The sequence below is a fragment of the Thermobia domestica genome, chromosome 7 (genome assembly GCF_964235325.1).
Source record: "Thermobia domestica chromosome 7, izTheDome1.hap1.1, whole genome shotgun sequence".
In the NCBI taxonomy this organism is placed as follows: Eukaryota; Metazoa; Arthropoda; class Insecta; order Zygentoma; family Lepismatidae; genus Thermobia; species Thermobia domestica.
The window spans coordinates 266,232,315-266,250,325 of record NC_137460.1 but is presented as its reverse complement, the minus strand read 5'-3'; the positions used below and the strand labels follow the sequence as shown (position 1 = coordinate 266,250,325).

At 35.0% G+C, this 18,011-nt stretch overlaps 2 protein-coding genes across 3 annotated transcripts in view; one reads left to right on the top strand and one right to left on the bottom strand.

The window, feature by feature from the left end:
* The window catches only part of LOC145689063 (uncharacterized), a 98,967-nt gene extending 94,190 nt beyond the window's left edge, over positions 1-4,777 (bottom strand). For both annotated transcript variants that reach the window (XM_081763191.1, XM_081763190.1), the window contains exon 1: positions 4,434-4,777. In XM_081763191.1, coding sequence (XP_081619317.1) covers positions 4,434-4,690 — 257 coding nt within the window. In that variant the 5' untranslated portion in view covers positions 4,691-4,777. The remainder of the gene's footprint in view (positions 1-4,433) is intronic.
* A 6,127-nt stretch (positions 4,778-10,904) lies between these two features.
* LOC145690896 (uncharacterized) overlaps positions 10,905-18,011 on the top strand; it is a 74,832-nt gene continuing 67,725 nt past the window's right edge. The window contains exon 1 of the mRNA XM_081766308.1: positions 10,905-11,445. Coding sequence (XP_081622434.1) covers positions 11,078-11,445 — 368 coding nt within the window. The 5' untranslated portion in view covers positions 10,905-11,077. The remainder of the gene's footprint in view (positions 11,446-18,011) is intronic.

Sequence of the window (18,011 nt, the reverse complement as noted above, 5' to 3'; positions counted from 1 at the left end):
CCGTCACGATATCAGAGTTAACCTGGTACACACCAAAATACTTATTTTGTGCTATATGGAATAAACATTTTATTATTATAAGTGAAAATAGAGACGGGTGTCACTATTTATATATCATTACTGTTTGTGTAAGAGAATTTAAAAATCGGAAGAGATTTTTTCAATTGCAGCTACTACAAACTGACACTATCTTTACAAAGAAACAAAGGAACGATATAATAACTTTTAAAATATTGCAGAAGATACGTGATTTCCTTATGTATACCAATTTGCGATTTTATATAGTCTGATACCTTGAGATAGTAAAATTTTGCGTATATTGATACGTAAGTACGTAGTTACATCTGATACATTCTTATTAAATAAATACTTTTGACAAGCATAATGTTTTCAATTTCTTGTAATTTCAATCTACTTATTTGAAATACACGATATAACGATTCCAGAATTCCACGATAAGGTAATATGGACAACCATTAAAACCTTCGTTACTCTTAGATTATTACTAGTGATTTTATGTTTGTGCTCTAAACATGAAATTTAAATTTATCATAACCCGGTGTAATGTCATTCGAAGAAATCGAAATATATACTGCGTTTGGAATGCTACTATTACACGGCTTTTGCAAACAATCCCCTCGAGTGTTATTAGCATCGTGAAACACTCTAGTTATTGTTGTTTTTTTTTACTCTAAAAGTAAATAGGGCGTGCGAAGATAAATGCTACACTCTGAATACCGAAATATTAAAGAAATATGTTATGCACCACATTATAAAATACAAGGAGCTGAACAATTTAAAATAAATAATTGAATATGTTGAGCGTCTACATTTAAGTGGCATTTTCTTACGTTATGTTCACTCAAATGGGGATTAAATTCGTACGTCAACTCTTATAATCTAAGTGGTCTCTCCTGTTAGAGAAAGGACAGTTGGCACAATAGCTTTTTCAGTTTTAAAAAAGTGTCGCGTGCAGCAGTGTTTTCGGAATTACAACGTTCAAGAGTGAGAAGACGAACAATCTGCATATTATATCTCAGTACAAAAAATTTGACATCAACCTAATCAGGTGTTAACTGCAGAAATGGCTGAATCCATTGAAATTAAATTTTACATGTCTGCCATTAACCAGACATGTATGATGTATCTCATTTTGAAAACGTTTTATTTTATTTTACGTTGCTGTCTCTAGAATGAACATCCTACGAGTAAGAGAAAAGCTATAAATGTTACACTAAAAGCAGAGTACCTGATGAGTGGATTATGCTTTGGACGTGAAAATTTTCATGAAAAATCTTTACTCTATACCAGTGAGCAAATTATCTACGACTTACGGAATAAAAACGGACAATTTTGCGCAGATTTGATAATACATAAATTTACCATATGATATAAAATGAATATATAATGTACAGAACTTCGTCACGCATTGCCTGATGCACACAAGTGATCACAATGTTGCTAGCATAAAAAATGTAGAAAACCGTTTTTAAGGGGATGTTGTGACATTAAGCTAAAAACTTCAAATCAACTTATAGACTTCTTTAGATGTTTTAACAATAGCAACGTCAAAAACAGCAAAAGGCTTGTAGTATACGACATACAAAAATTTACTGCGAAACCAAGTATTTTCATTATTTCTCTTTCAAACAACGCCTTTATCATTTCCGAACGATCTTCTTTACTTATACGGAGAAATATATCTACCTACTTCTTTGGGAAAAATATCGAAGAATCACTACTTCTTCCTCGATAATTCACATTAATATTTCTTGTTTCATTCAACCGTTACTACAACACAATACTCAGGGAAGAACACTTACGGACATTCTTCACTAAGTATATCTACGTACCTTTAACGGCATCATACATAATATACCTTCTTTAAAAACAGTTGGAGGAATGGAATTACGTAATACTATATGACTAATGTTGTAACGAACACTGGACATATATAAATACAACGTAAGAACAACAAAATAGTAATAATTAACATTTGAAATAAATTTTCAAGAAAATCTTTTCCCGACTTTGCCATCGCATTTCGAAGAAAGTATACATTTTATTTATACTATTTCAGTCAAAATATGTTTTCTTCGCATAAATGCGTCTTGAAACTAGCCCACATCTCATTAAAGTACGAGTTAAGATCAAGTACCTGTACAAATCCTGAAGCAGGGACAATAAGCACATGCTTGGTTCTGGTTGTATTTACTGTACTATGTGTGAGATTACAAAGTTGAAGTTAAGCATTGGCTTTGTGTACACTTTTTTGCAGAGGTAGCACCCTCATGATCAGGTGTTTGTTTCGCTATTTACAATAAAGTACAACATACTGAACATACGTTCGCGAAATTGTGAATGAAGGCTGAAAGAGAAACTTAATTGCAAAAAACGTGATCTTCATTTGATGTTTTCATAGTAATTTTCAATGTGTAATTTTAGCAGTAATAGCTTAAAAAATAAAATATATATTTCACTTTAAATTTTAGTATACATTCAAGAATATACGAAACTCGTTCACCCAGTGATTAACCAAACCCGAAGTCCCATACCTTAAAAATTTAACTTCTCAACTGGATATCATCTTACACTAAACCATGCCAACATGGATTATTATAGCCCACTCTTAGAGTATCGTATCCTATAATATTATCTTTTCGTTTTTGACACACCAAAATGTCACAAAAGATTTACAATTCACAAGCATAGTGACGCAAGCGACGTGACCCGCCTATCGTAGACATATCAATTTCATTATTTGTGTAAAAATGTGATGTCTCCTTATTGTAAATGTAAACTAAATATATAGCACGTAAAATTTCTTTTCGTTCATCTCACGCTAAGTAAGTTATTCATAATTTAACGTCTTTTTTCCTTATTGTTAATAACCCTCTGTAACCCTTTCAGCCCTGACCTACACAATTGTGCAGGTAGGTACAATCACCAACATATAGAATACCGGCCAAACATTATGTTCGCACTAAGGTAACTATAATGAACAAGTTCAAAAAGTTACAAAATTCGTAAAATATCTGCGTTTATGAACAACTGATACGGTGTTAGTGGAAACTGGAATAACCAACGTAAATGTCGGAACGGTAAAATCTTGTAGTGGTTAAAACATACATCATTGGCTCGAAAACGAACAAATAACAGCATTGCCTAGTACTAAAATAATATTTCAAATCAGGATAAAGGTTAAAATTCGTGCCACTGAAAAGAAAATGTGAAGGTGGCACATTTTTATTAACTATTCACATATCTTCTACAAATATCTGTTACATAGCTACAACTTTTTTATGCATGGCTAAAAGTATCAACCTGGTGGGGTTTATTAAACACTTTATACAATACCCAAATAACAAGTGAATATCGTTTCGCAGTCGACTTCCAAAATATATTCGAATTCAATATTCAAACATGAGGTAGTACATCTGTAACAATTTGTCCCCATATATTAAGAAGATCGAAGAAGGAATCTGTTCCTTGAACGCTGGATCTATCTAAAATATCTATTACTAGTTATTAATTACTCTTTCACTTCTATAAAGATAAATTTTGAAAAAACTTGTTGATTTGAAGCACTTCTAATTTGAATAGAAAGTTAAGGAAGAAGACAGAACGTATCGTTGGGACGCTGACTCGATCGCAGAAGAGCTGCTCGACAGCTTATACAGTTTTTCTATATGAAAATCAGATAACAGGATTACTAATCACTTACAAAGCAACAGCTGCTACATACCTGTTACCATTTTCGTTTTATAGCGATAAATGCTGAAACCGGAGACGGATAATTTTAACCACGTCCAGTTTGAATTGAATTTACACGGAAAAAATGAACATACTATTTGAATGCAGAATCGATTACAAGAAACTGCAACGTGATAGATTTTTAGCACTCTTCTTCTAAGAAAATAAGCAATGAAATTGGATATAATAGTGAATTTGAACTACTTTCCTATTTGACATGTATACACTTAAAAAAAAAAGCCGTGATATTACGCTAGATTCGACACAAGTTTTGGAATGTTTGTTCTAAAACAGTGTTAAAATGTGTTCGTGTCTACATAAAACGATTAGTTTTAACACTGAAACTTTCTATATTTTATCATAATAATGATCCGTAGGTCATTTTTGAAGAGAAAAACTGATTTGACAATGCGTGTACGTGCAGAAAACTGATGCCACCTGCCATAAAAAATATTCCTTTATATCTTGAAAAAATATCGATTCCTTGTTATTATTTGGTATACAGCTAGTTTATGTGAGCCACGCCATTCCCAAATTGTAGATTACTAACTTACGTTCGATATATCTCCCATATATAAATACTTTTTGTGAAGCATTTCTGTTAGCCAACAATTTTCCGAACCCATGTAACTGTATTATTAATCTGAGCCAATTAGTATATGAAAAAAAATGAACATTACCTTTCTGGCCGAACTGAATTAAAATTTTTTGTGGTTAGTTGTTGGGAGTCATTAGAGTGCGACGCGCAAGTCTCCTGAACCACTATTTTTCTTAGCGTTTCTATATTACTTTCAAATGCAGGATCATCTTCTACTGTTAATTCTGACTTCACACTATCAATGTTTAGTTCCACATCCAAACAACACATAGTTGTATCCTTGTCCATTGTTTGCTCTCCTTCCGTTGTAGATAATATTAACTCTTTGTTGTCAGTCATCAGTGCGTTTGTCCTAGTGATGGGTAAATTCCCGGGAAGATATTTTTCGGGAATATTCCCTGGGAATATTCCCGGGAAGATTCCCAAAATGGGAATTTATCTGGGAATTTATGTACAATTACAAAGAAAATTGCATTCTATTACTATATTATGATTTCAAAGATAAATTCGTTTTTATTTCACAGTATGTTATTCCTGTTGTCCCCAGAGAAATCTTTAAAATGTATATTCTGAACGATGTTATTTTATTTTATTAATATTCTATTATATTTAGAGAGTACGCATAAATGTATATTTATTTACAATATGTTCTATCAATTAAATATGTGTGAAAAATTATATAGTAAGTCCTAATACTTTTGAACCGCTAAACAGTTTAAATTTATATATAAGTGGATTTGCTAAACTTGACTCTACTACTCATATTATAAACACATTAAATTTATAAATTTTATAAACCAATTAGATTGGGTAAATGTCAGAAGATACATGTCTCACCAATTTATCAACATTTGCGCATACATATTTATGTTCACAAAATTTGCAAGATACTTACTTACCTTTATATTTTAGTACGTAACACTGCCATACACGACCTTTCATTCTACAAATTTCTCGAAATTCACATGTAATACGTTAATTCACATATAAGAGAAGTCCGAGTACCTCTTCAGAAATTAGTCAGAGATAATGATTGGTAAATTCCCGGGAAGATATTTTTCGGGAATATTCCAAAAAATGTGAATTTTCCGGGAATTTATGTACAATCACAAATAAAATTGTATCCTGTTATTATATTATGATTTCAAAGATAAATTCGTTTTTATCTCACAGTATGTTATTACTGTTGTCCCCAGAGGAGTCTTTAAAATGTATATTCTGAACTATGTTATGTTATTTTATTAATATTCTATTATATTTAGAGAGTACGCATAAATGGATATTTATTTACAATATGTTCTACGAAAGAAAATATGTTTCAAAAATGGTAATGCGACAATGGATTTGTTTAGATTTCTTAGGTCCGTGGCCTACAAGTTATAATGGCTATAAATACGTCCTAACTGTAACAGAAGGATTCACAGGTTATTTGGTAACTTATCCTGTTAGAAATGCAAACACGAACGCAGTCCTACGTAGTCTGGAAGATTACTTTAAACATTTAGATATCCCTGAAGCAGTAGTATGTGATAATGGCATGGTATTTAAAAGCAAGAAATTCGTAGATAGAATGGACCAATGGAACATCAAAGTTCACTATACCACTAGATACCATCCCCAAAGTAACTACGGTGAAAGGAACCACGGAGACCTGGTTAAGTTGATACGAAACTTGTGTAGCAGCCATCATGACAAGTGGTATTATCATCTCCAACAGTGCGTCAGGCTGATGAACCATGCGATTTCTAGTTCATTGGGGACGTCGCCAGCTGCCCTGATGCTGGCGCACTCCATTCACTCCACCGTACTCCATTCAGTGCGAACAGTTTCGCGTATGAAAAGAAGACGAGCAGATTTAAACAGATTATGTTACATTACACATTTCAGTGCGAGCAGTTTACACTAGGTTTATGTTTCATATAGAAAGATAGAAGATCTGTGTTGTCATCTTTTTACTTCGTGTGCGACTTTGACCGTGAAGAAAACCTTGCTGACTCAGTGCTAAGCATTGGCGTATACACTTAATCTTATTGTTTAGTTGGCTGTATTTAGAGATTTTCCAGTGTTGCCAACACTATTAGAATGAATCGATTCATTTAGTCGGAGAAGTTTCGTGACGAAAACTGATTTTTGTTTTGTACACAAAATTTTTTTCTGAAACAGAATTTTGTTTGTACATAAAAATTTTTTTCTGAAACAGTTTTTGTTTTGTACACAAAAAATTTCTGAAACAGAATTTTGTTTTCGTACACAAAAAAATCTGAAAACATTTTTTTCGTACACCAAAAATTTTCTGAATCAGTTTTTGTTTCGTACACACAAAAAAATTCTGAAACAGAATTTTATTTTTTACACAATTTTTTTTATTTCGTACACGAAGAAAGTTCTGAAACAAAAAATTTAGTTTGATTTTTTTTCATAAAACATTTTTTAGAAATTTTATTTTATCGGTAAACTGATTCAGAAAAAAGAAATTGAAATCGCAGTACATGAAAAAGAATTTGATTTTAGCATGTGAAATAAAACACAGAATCATGTTTTTGTACATTTATTTTTAGCATGTGAAATAGAATACAGAATTTCTTTTTCTTCAAAGGAAGACGTATCCGTGACGGGTACAAATTCTGTAAAGAGAAAATAAAACATGAATATGCATGATAATATTTAATTTCACGTGAAAGAAGAAAAACAGATTATTAACATCGAACTAACTGATCAAGGGAGAGTGAGGTGAGAAAAGAAACGCAAATGTGACGTACGTGAATCCCTTTTTTTTCTCCACTGGTTTCTGCAATGTGATGTCATCTGAGTTATCTCCGCTCGTGCATCGTTGAAGCATGTCCCGTGCACCGTCTTGATTCTTTGCCGTCTTTGGGAGGTGATGTTGGTGGGATTAGGGAAAAATACGGCTGTTATTCTGTTCTGGCTTTTTTATACCCATAGGGCAATGTCTCGTATGTGTCTGGTATTAATCGGCGTTTTTTATAGTTGAAACTACTTCTTTTCTTCAGGTTTTGTGACAAGATGATGATCGTGGGTTCTGTAAATTTTGTGCGGCGTGCTAATGGAGATTTTTTCACTCGATTGATTTATGATCATTTGCTCCAGACTAATAAAATTTAACTTTTGACTTGCAGTATAATTGAGTGTAAATCCACGAATTTTGCATACATAACTGATTGATTTCGTGTCGGGGTCGTAGATTTCCAAGGCGTATTGTTTTGGGCCACCAGACACGAATTTTTTAATGTATGCTTTTGGTCCAATTGATTCCAGTTCATTTGACATTGAACCAAGAAATACTTTTGGTGTTATTGTGGGCTGTGCTGGTCGCTGCGTGAATATCACGGAATCTGTATCGAAATATAGTACTCTTTCTTGCAGCAATTCTAAATATTTGTAGAGTTCCAGATGAGCTTGACACGTTGTAAATGCTCCAAGGACAACATTAGCATTGTGATTTTGTACTGGAACATCATCTTCATACTGCCAATAAAGGTGTAACAACGAATCATTAACAGGTAAAATTTGGTTGACTAATATGTCTGGAGCAGTTAATTTCTGATACAGTTCTTTGGGGTCGTTAATGATGGTCGTTTGGCTGAAATTGTCTGTTATAGCGAGTCGTGCCCAGAAGGCATTCAAACAGTTTTGCAAGACTACGACGTGCTGAATTTGTAATTATATTTGTGGCATCCAAAGTTATGCCTTCACGTTGTTGTACCATTTGAATATACTGCTGCTTTTCTTCTTCGGTGATGCAATTGGCAGGCCAACCAGAAGCTTCCAGCTTCGATTTCAAAAATGTGTTAATGTATTCGCTGAATAATCCGCCAGTCTTGGTTTCTGGATCATATACGGTGATGTCGTAATCCCAAATTTCGTAAATTTCAATGACTTGATACCCAAGTTCAATGGCTTTTTGAATTTCATAGGACACCCACGTTCCTGTTAGACTTCGTTCACTGTCCGAATGTGTACATTCAGAATCTTGATTTAATGCTGTGGCACAGGCAGCACAAAGTGGAAACAACAACTTCTTATTTGAGCGAAATGGCAGCACTGGATGAAACACATTTCTGCTAGGCAAAATCTTCAACTTGACTAATCCGTTGACATCTTGAATGTCGGGCATTTCTGGATCTCCCTGTAGATATATTCGTGGATGCCCTATTGGATACCGTCGACATTGATTCACATAAGGATACAGGGAAACGATATCCAAGAATTTTATTTCTTCGCCTTCATTTTCATTAGCGACGTGATACAATTTAATGGCATTTACACGGCTACCATAGAAACTGTCTCTTGGATTTAATGGTGTCTTATTAGTATAAGGATGTGTGCTTAAAGAAGAGGCCAATGCTGGATTGGATTTTAACACTTGACGAAATTCACATTCCCACATTTCATGTACTTTATATCCCATGGATCGTAATAACTTGATTTTAAGCTGTGTTCTCTCGTAGCGATAGTTCATCGTTTCTTCGGAGTTCTCATAAATGGGCTGATCACGGCCTGTAGGAACACATAGAGGACAGCCATGATAAAAACAGCCGGCATGCTCATACACGTGTTCCTCTTTAGTGTCGGGATCTTGGTAGTAGCCGTCCAGATGAAAACCAGCAACATAAACTTCTTTCCCTTTGGCCGCATGTAGAATTGGATGGCCCTCTTTTTCTTCCATGTAGGCAAGCCACTGCAAAGCAATCTGTGACTGATTGTTTCTGTGACGGTATCCTCGTGCAGGAAGAATGAGATAGATAATTTTAACAAAGAAGTTATCGACGTCTTTTCCAGCAAGAAAAATCGTTGCATGGCGTTTCAGTATCGTGCATCTTAACTAGTCAGCCAAACGTGTTCAGTTGAAAGTTCGTAGAGAGTAAACAGTGCAAGTGAAGTGTTTCTTTTTAAACAGTGTACTCGTGTTTTATTAAATATCAGTGTGTATGTGTTTTTTTTATCAACAAGATAAATAATAAACTTAGTTAAATAAGAGCATCTCAAGATTTATTTCTCAAATTTGATTTCTAAATTCACTACAATATATAACTGACTGGCATCAAGAAGAATAGAACTTCAGTGAAAGGAGCAAGAGAACCAGTACCTACCTGATTGCTCATAATGTAAGTACAATCGATTATAATTAAATTGAAATTCTGTATATGTTCTTCTTCTTCTTCTTCTTCTTATTATTATTAATATAATTCTATCACTACCTAATAAATTGTCACCATGCCGCCACTGATAATAATAATAATAATAACAATAATAAACATTACGCGGAATTCTGATTTTCCTCGCGGAAGACTCGAGTTATATTTCCTGTGGCAACTCGTGTGGTTCGGGGGGGGGGGGAAGTGTGGTGGCTCATTGGAAGAGCGTTAAGATCCGGTGTTTGGGATCCCTGGTTCGATCCCAGCTCGCGCCGTGTGAGCCTTGTGGTGGACAAACACCGTGCTGGTGAGTTTTCTCGGGGTTCTCCCATTCCCCCCCATTTTCTTCATTCCACCATCTCACTCATCTTCATTATCACCGCCTCCTTTAGCGTAACCGACATAAACGGCGACGTAAAACTTGAAGATTTGATTTCATTTCAAAACTAATTGCAAGAAGTTTCGGCTTGCTTGTACTTTTCCTCATGGTTGAGAGTTGTTAATGCACCTACTTTTTGTGTAAGTGGTCCCGGGTTTGATTTCGGTGAGGATATTTGCCTTGGATAGAATTCCTATCCTGTCCATTAAATCCTATTTCATATTATCTTTGTGTTGAAATAATCATTAAAACCTAATCAAACAACCAATTGCGAATTTTATATTAGTATAAGGTTATATGGGCATTACATCAGACTATATTAAATAAGATATTGCTGGTGTGTTACAGCAAATAATTTTTTTTATCTGTCTTGCAATAAAAATCTATAGACCTGGTAACGGCGAACACCTGTGAAATAGTAAAAACAAAAGAAAAGAAAGAAAAAATAGTGATAAGACTAGCTGCAGATTTCCCCCTCTTCTCAAGTTGGGAGAGCAGTTGCGGTGGTCAGAATGTTGCGGAAAAGTGACAGGAGAGCGCGTAAAAAGATTGCTTGTTTCCAGACATGCACAGTACGGGCATTATTTGCTTCCTTGTTGTGCAGTGACGGTCTATTCTTTACTACTGTTTTTGTCGCGTCCATATCAATCCGACTCCATTCATATCAATGCACTCGTCTGTTGTTTGGTTCCGCCATCTGAATTCAACAACCGAATCCACTGATTCAATACGTAAACTTGCTGAGTGAATCCATCCTGTGAGTGAACCCGCCCAAATAAATCCGATTCCTTTCAGAGATTCGTTCCTTTCATTCCTCTGAAGGATTCGTTCTTTCGGAACGAATCATTCCGGAACTAGCCATTACTACCTTTTATCCTATACTTATTTATTCTATACTTAAAATCCTTTGTTTCGTAATACGCTTTTGTTAATTTATTATACGCTTAATACACTCAATAACTGCTAATGAGCTTTGTTACTAGGTGACTTGAACTGATGAAGAAGAAGAAAAAGAAGAAGAAGAAGAAATGATTGTTTAAAAATATCAATTATTCTGTCTGATCATATGTTTGATTGGAAATATTTCTGTTGCTTCTGTGAAAGTTCTTGTAATCATTTCATAACTCTGACAGCATAACATATAATAGAGTATAAGAACAGTGCCCATTTCTTACTAAATTTTAAGTCAAAATGGCTGGTGAGGCGTCTGTTAAGTTGGAATTATTGATGTGCAAAGAAGAAATTGATTACGACTTGCCTCAGGATGATCCACTCGAAGAGAAATTTTGTACAGACGAACTGATATCTGGCAATAAAGAATTAATATTATCTACAACGGAAGGAGAGCAAACAATGGACAATGATAGTGCTATGAGTTCTCTGGATGTGGAACTAAAAGTTGATAGGGTGAAATCAGAATTAGCAGTAGAAGAAGGTCCTGCATTTGAAAGTGGTATAGAAATACTAAGAAAAATAGAGGTTCAAGAGACTTGCGCGTCGTACTGTAATGACTACCAACAATTAACAACAACATGTTTAAATTCAGTTCGGCCAGAAAGGTAATGTTCAATTTTTCATATTGTAATTGGCTCAGGTTGATAATAGGGTTACATCGGTTCGGAAAGTTTATAGGTTAAAAATAATATTTCACGAGAATTATGGGAGATACCTCGAACGTAAGTTAAGAATATACAATTTGGAAACGACTTAACACACATAGACTAGCTGTAGTCTATACCAATTAATAGTAATAATCATATGAGAGATCGATACAACTAGTGATGGGTAAATTCCCGGGAAGATATTTTTCGGGAATATTCCCGGGAAGATTCCCAAAATGGGAATTTATCCGGGAATTTATGTTCAATCTGAAAGAAAATTGCATTCTATTACTATATTATGATTTCAAAGTTGAATTAATTTTTATATCACAGCATATTATAACTGTTGTCCACAGAGGATTCTTTAAAATGTATATTCTAAACGTTACCATGCTACTTTATTAACACTTTATTATATTTAGAAAGTGCGCCTAAATGTATATTTATTTACAATATGTTCTATCAATTAAATATGTGTGAAAAAATTATATAGTAACAGTTTAAATTTATATGTAAGTTGATTTGCTCAACTTTACTCTATTACTGATATTATAAACACATTAAATTTATAAATGTTATAAACCAATTAGATTGGGTAAATGCTAGAAGATACATGTCTCACCAATTTATCAACATTTGCGCCTACATATTTATGTTTACAAAATTTGCAAGATACTTACTTATCTTTATATTTTAGCACGTAACATTGCCATACACGAGCTTTCATTCTACCTATTTCTCGAAATTCCATACGTTAATTCACATGTAAAAGAAGTCCGAGTGCCTCTTCAGAAATTCGAGTCAGAGAGAGGAGACAGACCGACGTCTATTACTAATGGTGGTTCACGGCTTATTAATAGTACTTCATCTCTATTTCTACATAATTCTACATTACTTTACAAAATGGTTCCTTTTCATCATTTGTAAATTTGTAATTTGCTAATTTTGGCTGTTCTTTAGCATTGGGGGCCAGCTTTTGCACCTACTTTTTTGCGATATTCTATTCCGATGCGATTGTTTTATGGTTTCATACGTTAAATTACGGTACCAACATTAAATTTAGGCAGCATTGCCGAGCGAGCGTCAGTGAGTGAAGGCGGGTTAGAGCCCCGCAGGACACGTTGTTCTCTATCTTCGTTACCAACAATTCACATTCTTTTCTCACATAAATCATTTCGACTTACCTTTACGGTTTGTACAAATCCCTTACCACCCTAAAAACAAAAGTGTTCGATACTTTCTTGACTACCTGAACACCACTATCGACCCATTTAATCCGTAAATCATCCTACTTTTTGGTAGTTTTGGTCCCCAATACTAAACAATTACTCTACTTTTTGTGCAAATGGAAATGGAACTTAAAAAATCATATTATTAGTTATATAAAGTACTGTCAAAAAATCTTAAGTATTTTAACCTCCAAATTCTTCAAATTCTAGAAGTTAGTCATAATATATTAAAATAAAGTAATTAGTCATATAGTTCTTATAATTTGGAAGATAAAGTAAAGAAATGGAAATAAATTCCTTCCCGGGAATTTATAGGCCAGGGAAAAAACCCGGGAATATTCCCATTTTTAAATTCCTTCCCACCGGGAATATTCCCACTGCCCATCACTAGATACAACCCATGAAAATCTTATGTAGTTCGTATGTTAATGAAAAAATGATTACTTTATTATTGATTAAGGGCTTCTCTTGAATTCTTGTATATATTTACAATATGGGTGCTGGACGATAATGATGAGCAGTGGGAATATTTCCGTTGGGAAGGTATTTAAAAAAATTGCATATTCGCGGTTTTTTCCGTGGTCTATAAATTCCCGGGAAGGAGTCTATATCCATTAGCTTATTTTATCTTCCAAATTATAAGAACCATATGACTGATTACTTTATTTCAATATGTTATGATTTACTTGTAGGTTTTAAAGAAGTTGAAGGTTAAAAAAAAATCATTCTTTGACTGTCCTTTATATAACTAATAATATGATTTTTTAAATTCCATTTGCCCTAAAAAGTAAAGTAATTGTTTAGTATTTGGGGGTTAAAACTAGCAAAAAGTAGGATAATTTACGGAAGAAACGAGTTGATAGTGGTGTTCAAGTACCGGTAGTCAAGAACATACGGAACATTTTTTTTAGGGCAGTAGGGATTTGTATAAACCGTAAAGGTAAGTGGAAGTGATTTATGTGAGAAAAGAAAGTGAATTGTTGTTAACGAAGATAGAAAATAACGTGCCCTGCGGGGCTCTATCCAGCCTTCATTCGCTAACGCTTGCTCTACAATGCAGTTTGAATTTAATGTTGGTAACGTAATTGAACGTATGAAACCGTAAGACAACCCCATCTGAATAGAATATCGCAAAAAGGTAGATGCCAGAACTTGCCCCCCCCCGAATTCTAAATAATAGCCAAAATTAGCAAATTACTAATTTACAAATGATGAAAAGGAACCATTGTGTAAAGTAATGTAGAATTATGCGGAAATTAAGATGAAATACTATTAACAAACTCAGAACCGCTGTTAGTAATAGACGTCGGTCTGTCTCCTCTCTCTGACTTGAATTTCTGATGAGGTACTCGGACTTCTCTTACATGTGAATTAACGCATGAAATGTCGAGAAATGGGAAGGAAGAAAGGTCGTTTGTGACAATGTTATTTGCAAAATTATAAAGATAAGAATGTATCTTGCAAATATTGTGAACATACGTATTTATGCGCAAATGTTGACAAAATTGTTTGTAACATTTAGTATGTTTATAATATCTTTAGTAGAGTCAAATTTAGAAAAGCCACTTACATGTAAATTTAAATTGTTTGGAGGTTTAAAGTTTGTGGATATCAGTGTTATGTGGCTTTTGTGAAATTTTAGGGATCAATTCTACAATGCTAACTCAATACAAAAATTCCAGGTGTAGTGCATGAGATAGGTTCCCGGTGGGTATAAGTTGACTTCATGGGCTATGTTGGCATTTTTTGTGGGTACTGAGCTGAGAGGATGCACTCAATACCTATACAAGAAAATTGTTCTTTCTTCTTTATTTTAGCGCCTTTTCCGCGCCTGATAATTCTGCTCATTTACATATTTGGACAAGACATTTGATTTTCAGTTTTACAATCTAGTGGATCCAAAAATCTACAGACCATTTTTCAGTTGATACAGACTCCCTCTTGTTCTTATCTTGCTGCTGAATTTTCGGAGTAACTACTTCAATTTGGTATGGAACTGAATAATCCGTTCTGTAGTTTTTTTTTCTTATAATTATTATTTTAGGAACGAGGATTTGTAAGTAGTTCATTATTCACAATTGAAAATTCGGTGCTTTCCTGTGCATTACTGTGGCCAAGAATTCACTCCCTGGTCCACCAGCTCCTCTTTACTCTCTCTCTCTCTCTCTCTTTTTGAGGGGAGGGGAGGGTGGATTTGGTGTCAGCAACAGAACAGATATCGCTGGTATGGCTATTTCATCCTCTTCAGATGAACTCATATCGTGAAATAGAAAAACAATAATGTTTACGATTTGCGTAACACGCTTTTCGTTTGTTTTAATACAGCGACCACGAGAGGCTCTGCTGGTAAAACCTACTTAGTTTTAAGGATCGTCTGAGACCCCTACATACCTCAAGATAAAATAAATTGTATGGAGGTTTGAGTTAAGCAACACTGTTAAGTTGTAGCCTTGGTTGAGGCCTTAGTTCAGATCCGTGTGAGACGGGCTCAACTTAAGGCGGAGTAAACTTGGTGCTGAGAACGGCTGAGAACGATCTATTTTAAAGGAATTTTTGGCTTCATATTAAAGTGTTTGTTCCAAATGACAATTTCAGCCCGAGTAGACATGATCAAATCTCGGGGGGCTCTGCAATGTAGCAAAAATAATGACGTCTATATCGTGATCCTGTTGGTGACGTCACAAGTCATGTTCTAAATATAGCACAAAGTAAACGCCAGATGCTGTAGGCTTTTATAGCTGAGTGAGCTAGCGCAACATGGTAGTAAGAAAAATTGGTTTTGGCGTGGGTTGAAACCCTGCATAAGGAGAGTTATTTTTATTATTTTTATATAATTTGTAAGACTTGTTTCGTTAGAAAAGATAAAAAATAATATTCAAAAAGTAATTTAACGATTATTTTTTTAAATTTTCATTAAAATTCTTTCATTAAAATAAGTTTGCCCTTGTACTATACAGATCCATAACAAAAGTAATAGTAGTAGTAGTAGTAGTAGTAATAGTAGTAGGAACGGGTTAGAATGCAATTCGGCATTCATTTTTTCCGTGCGATGTTGCCACACGTAACTCGCTTACAATGCTTTCTGGCTAGGGCTGAGTGTATTTCAAAAATATGCTTGCAGTTCGGGATGAAGTTCCAAGGTTCAGCATTGAGTGGGCTCTTAATATCCCTTCTAACAATATTGGCAGTGGACAAAAGTTAGCACGTGTTGAAGCTTTTTGCTATTAATTTAGTTATTTTACTTTATTATTTAACGAATATATTGAAAATATATTTGTCAGCAGGCACGTATGCAGGAATTTATTTCGTGAGCGATCCAAAGCTATTTGGAGGGTCCGACTTCAATATTAGGATAAATTGTAATGAAACTTTAAAAAATAACTCCGAAAATTAGGTTAAATTTACAGAAAAGTTGGGATTTCAGAGGGGGTCCGGAGAACCTGAACCCTCCCCTCCTTTGTCAGTAACGTTTCCTCGTTTTGAAACCCTCAGAAACTTTGAATATATAAAGGAAAACGAGTTATTTTCGATAAAGTATCACTTCAAGGAGACGCGACATTTTTATTGCACATGGTGGTACTCCATGTTAACAAGGGCAAGAATTGCTTCCCTTTGTTTCTCTGCTATTGTGCTTAATCGAAAGGTTAGCTTTGTAAAATATTTCTCCTAAGAACAAACGTGATTGGTAGAGAACCGTGATACTGAACAGAATTCAACAGAAATGAACTTTCGTTTATAGCTACCCTTTGGTGATTTGCTCTCAAGGTCAATCGAGTGATAACTCAGTTCTGTCCCTGATCTTAAGCCATGTTCGTGTTACTTCGAACAGTTTTGACGTGTGTTTTCTCACCACCATAGGAACAGATAATCAGGGAAAATCATAGCATATAATACATTTAAGCAAGGGGGCGCAGTGGTAGAGCTTACACCTCCGGTGCTTGGGGTCCATGGTTCGATCCCAGCTTGCCCCGTGTGGACTTTGTGGTGGACAAACACCGTGCTCGTGGGTTTCTCGGGGTTCTCCCGTTTCCTTCCACTTTCTTCATTCCAGCATTTCCCTTATTTCTCTTTATCACCGTCTCTTTTAGCCTAACCGGCATAACCGTAGGACGTTAAACTTAGAGATTTCAATACATTTAAGCAAGTATATTTGTCAAAATTATTACACACATTAGCAAAGACAATACGAGTAAGGATTTCTATTACTATTGTTTTTCTTTTTTATGTGAGGAAAAATCAAATTGTGACATCGCGATATAAAATGTATTTGGTTAGCTAACTTTGTTTTAGCTAAAGTTTAAATATCAGTAACCGTCGAAATTATTTCACTAACGGATCAGTTACTGAATATTTCAAACACGTCAAATCAGTGGCTTAACATGAAGGTTATCCTCTCCTCTGTAGCCCTTAGTTATGCGTCCGTCCTTTCAGCGGCGGACGAAGGGCCGGGCAACCCAGGCGACTGCCCGAGGTGCCAGAGTCAAAGGGGCGCCAAACGGAGCCTCAAAAATAAATTTTATAATGTGTTTCGTACTGACTTTTTTTGGTTTATATTCTTGCAAAGTAGCGGCAATTACATAATCTTTTTCCATTTCACCATGGAAGAAGAGAGTTTCATAGTACTGAGGGGACTGTATCGGCAAATGGAGAGATGGCATGTAGAATAAAGCGTGGAGGTGGATTAAGTATTGTTTGTTTGTTTGCTTGAGTTTAGCATTCCACTGTTATGCCTTAATAGCCAAAGGAGATGTGGATACTGTTTATAGTGGAATCCGAACCACGTTTATCGTTCAACAGTAACCCTCCGGGAATTGGACCCGGGACCACAGAAGGCATGCGTGCTAGCCACTAGACCAAGCGGTTTGGGGGGAGGGCAGAGTTCGTATTGTTTATAGCGTGCACATTCTTTGTGAAGTTTTCCTAGGTAATGAATGTCTTTTTGAAAAATTGGTTTAAACTATTAAGAACACTATGATAAAATGTAAAATATAGGCTAGTACTAGGGGGAAGAGCGACAAAAAGTCACTTTGCCCGGATGAAAATTTGGCCTGGTCCGCCCCTGTGTAATTTCTATATATTTTTTGGCTTTTCAGCTTGTGCGGTCCCCACGCCACGGTGTTGCGGGGGCGCAATTTACGCCTATGCTTCGAAAGAAATTCAATAACTGTTTCAGAAATTCTACCATCAGCGTAGAAACGGGAGTATATATTTTTCTAATAGTCCCATAGAACTTTCACCCAGAACACCAGATGCAATTTTTCAGAATGGGCTCTGGCTAAGTATAAAGATCTGAGG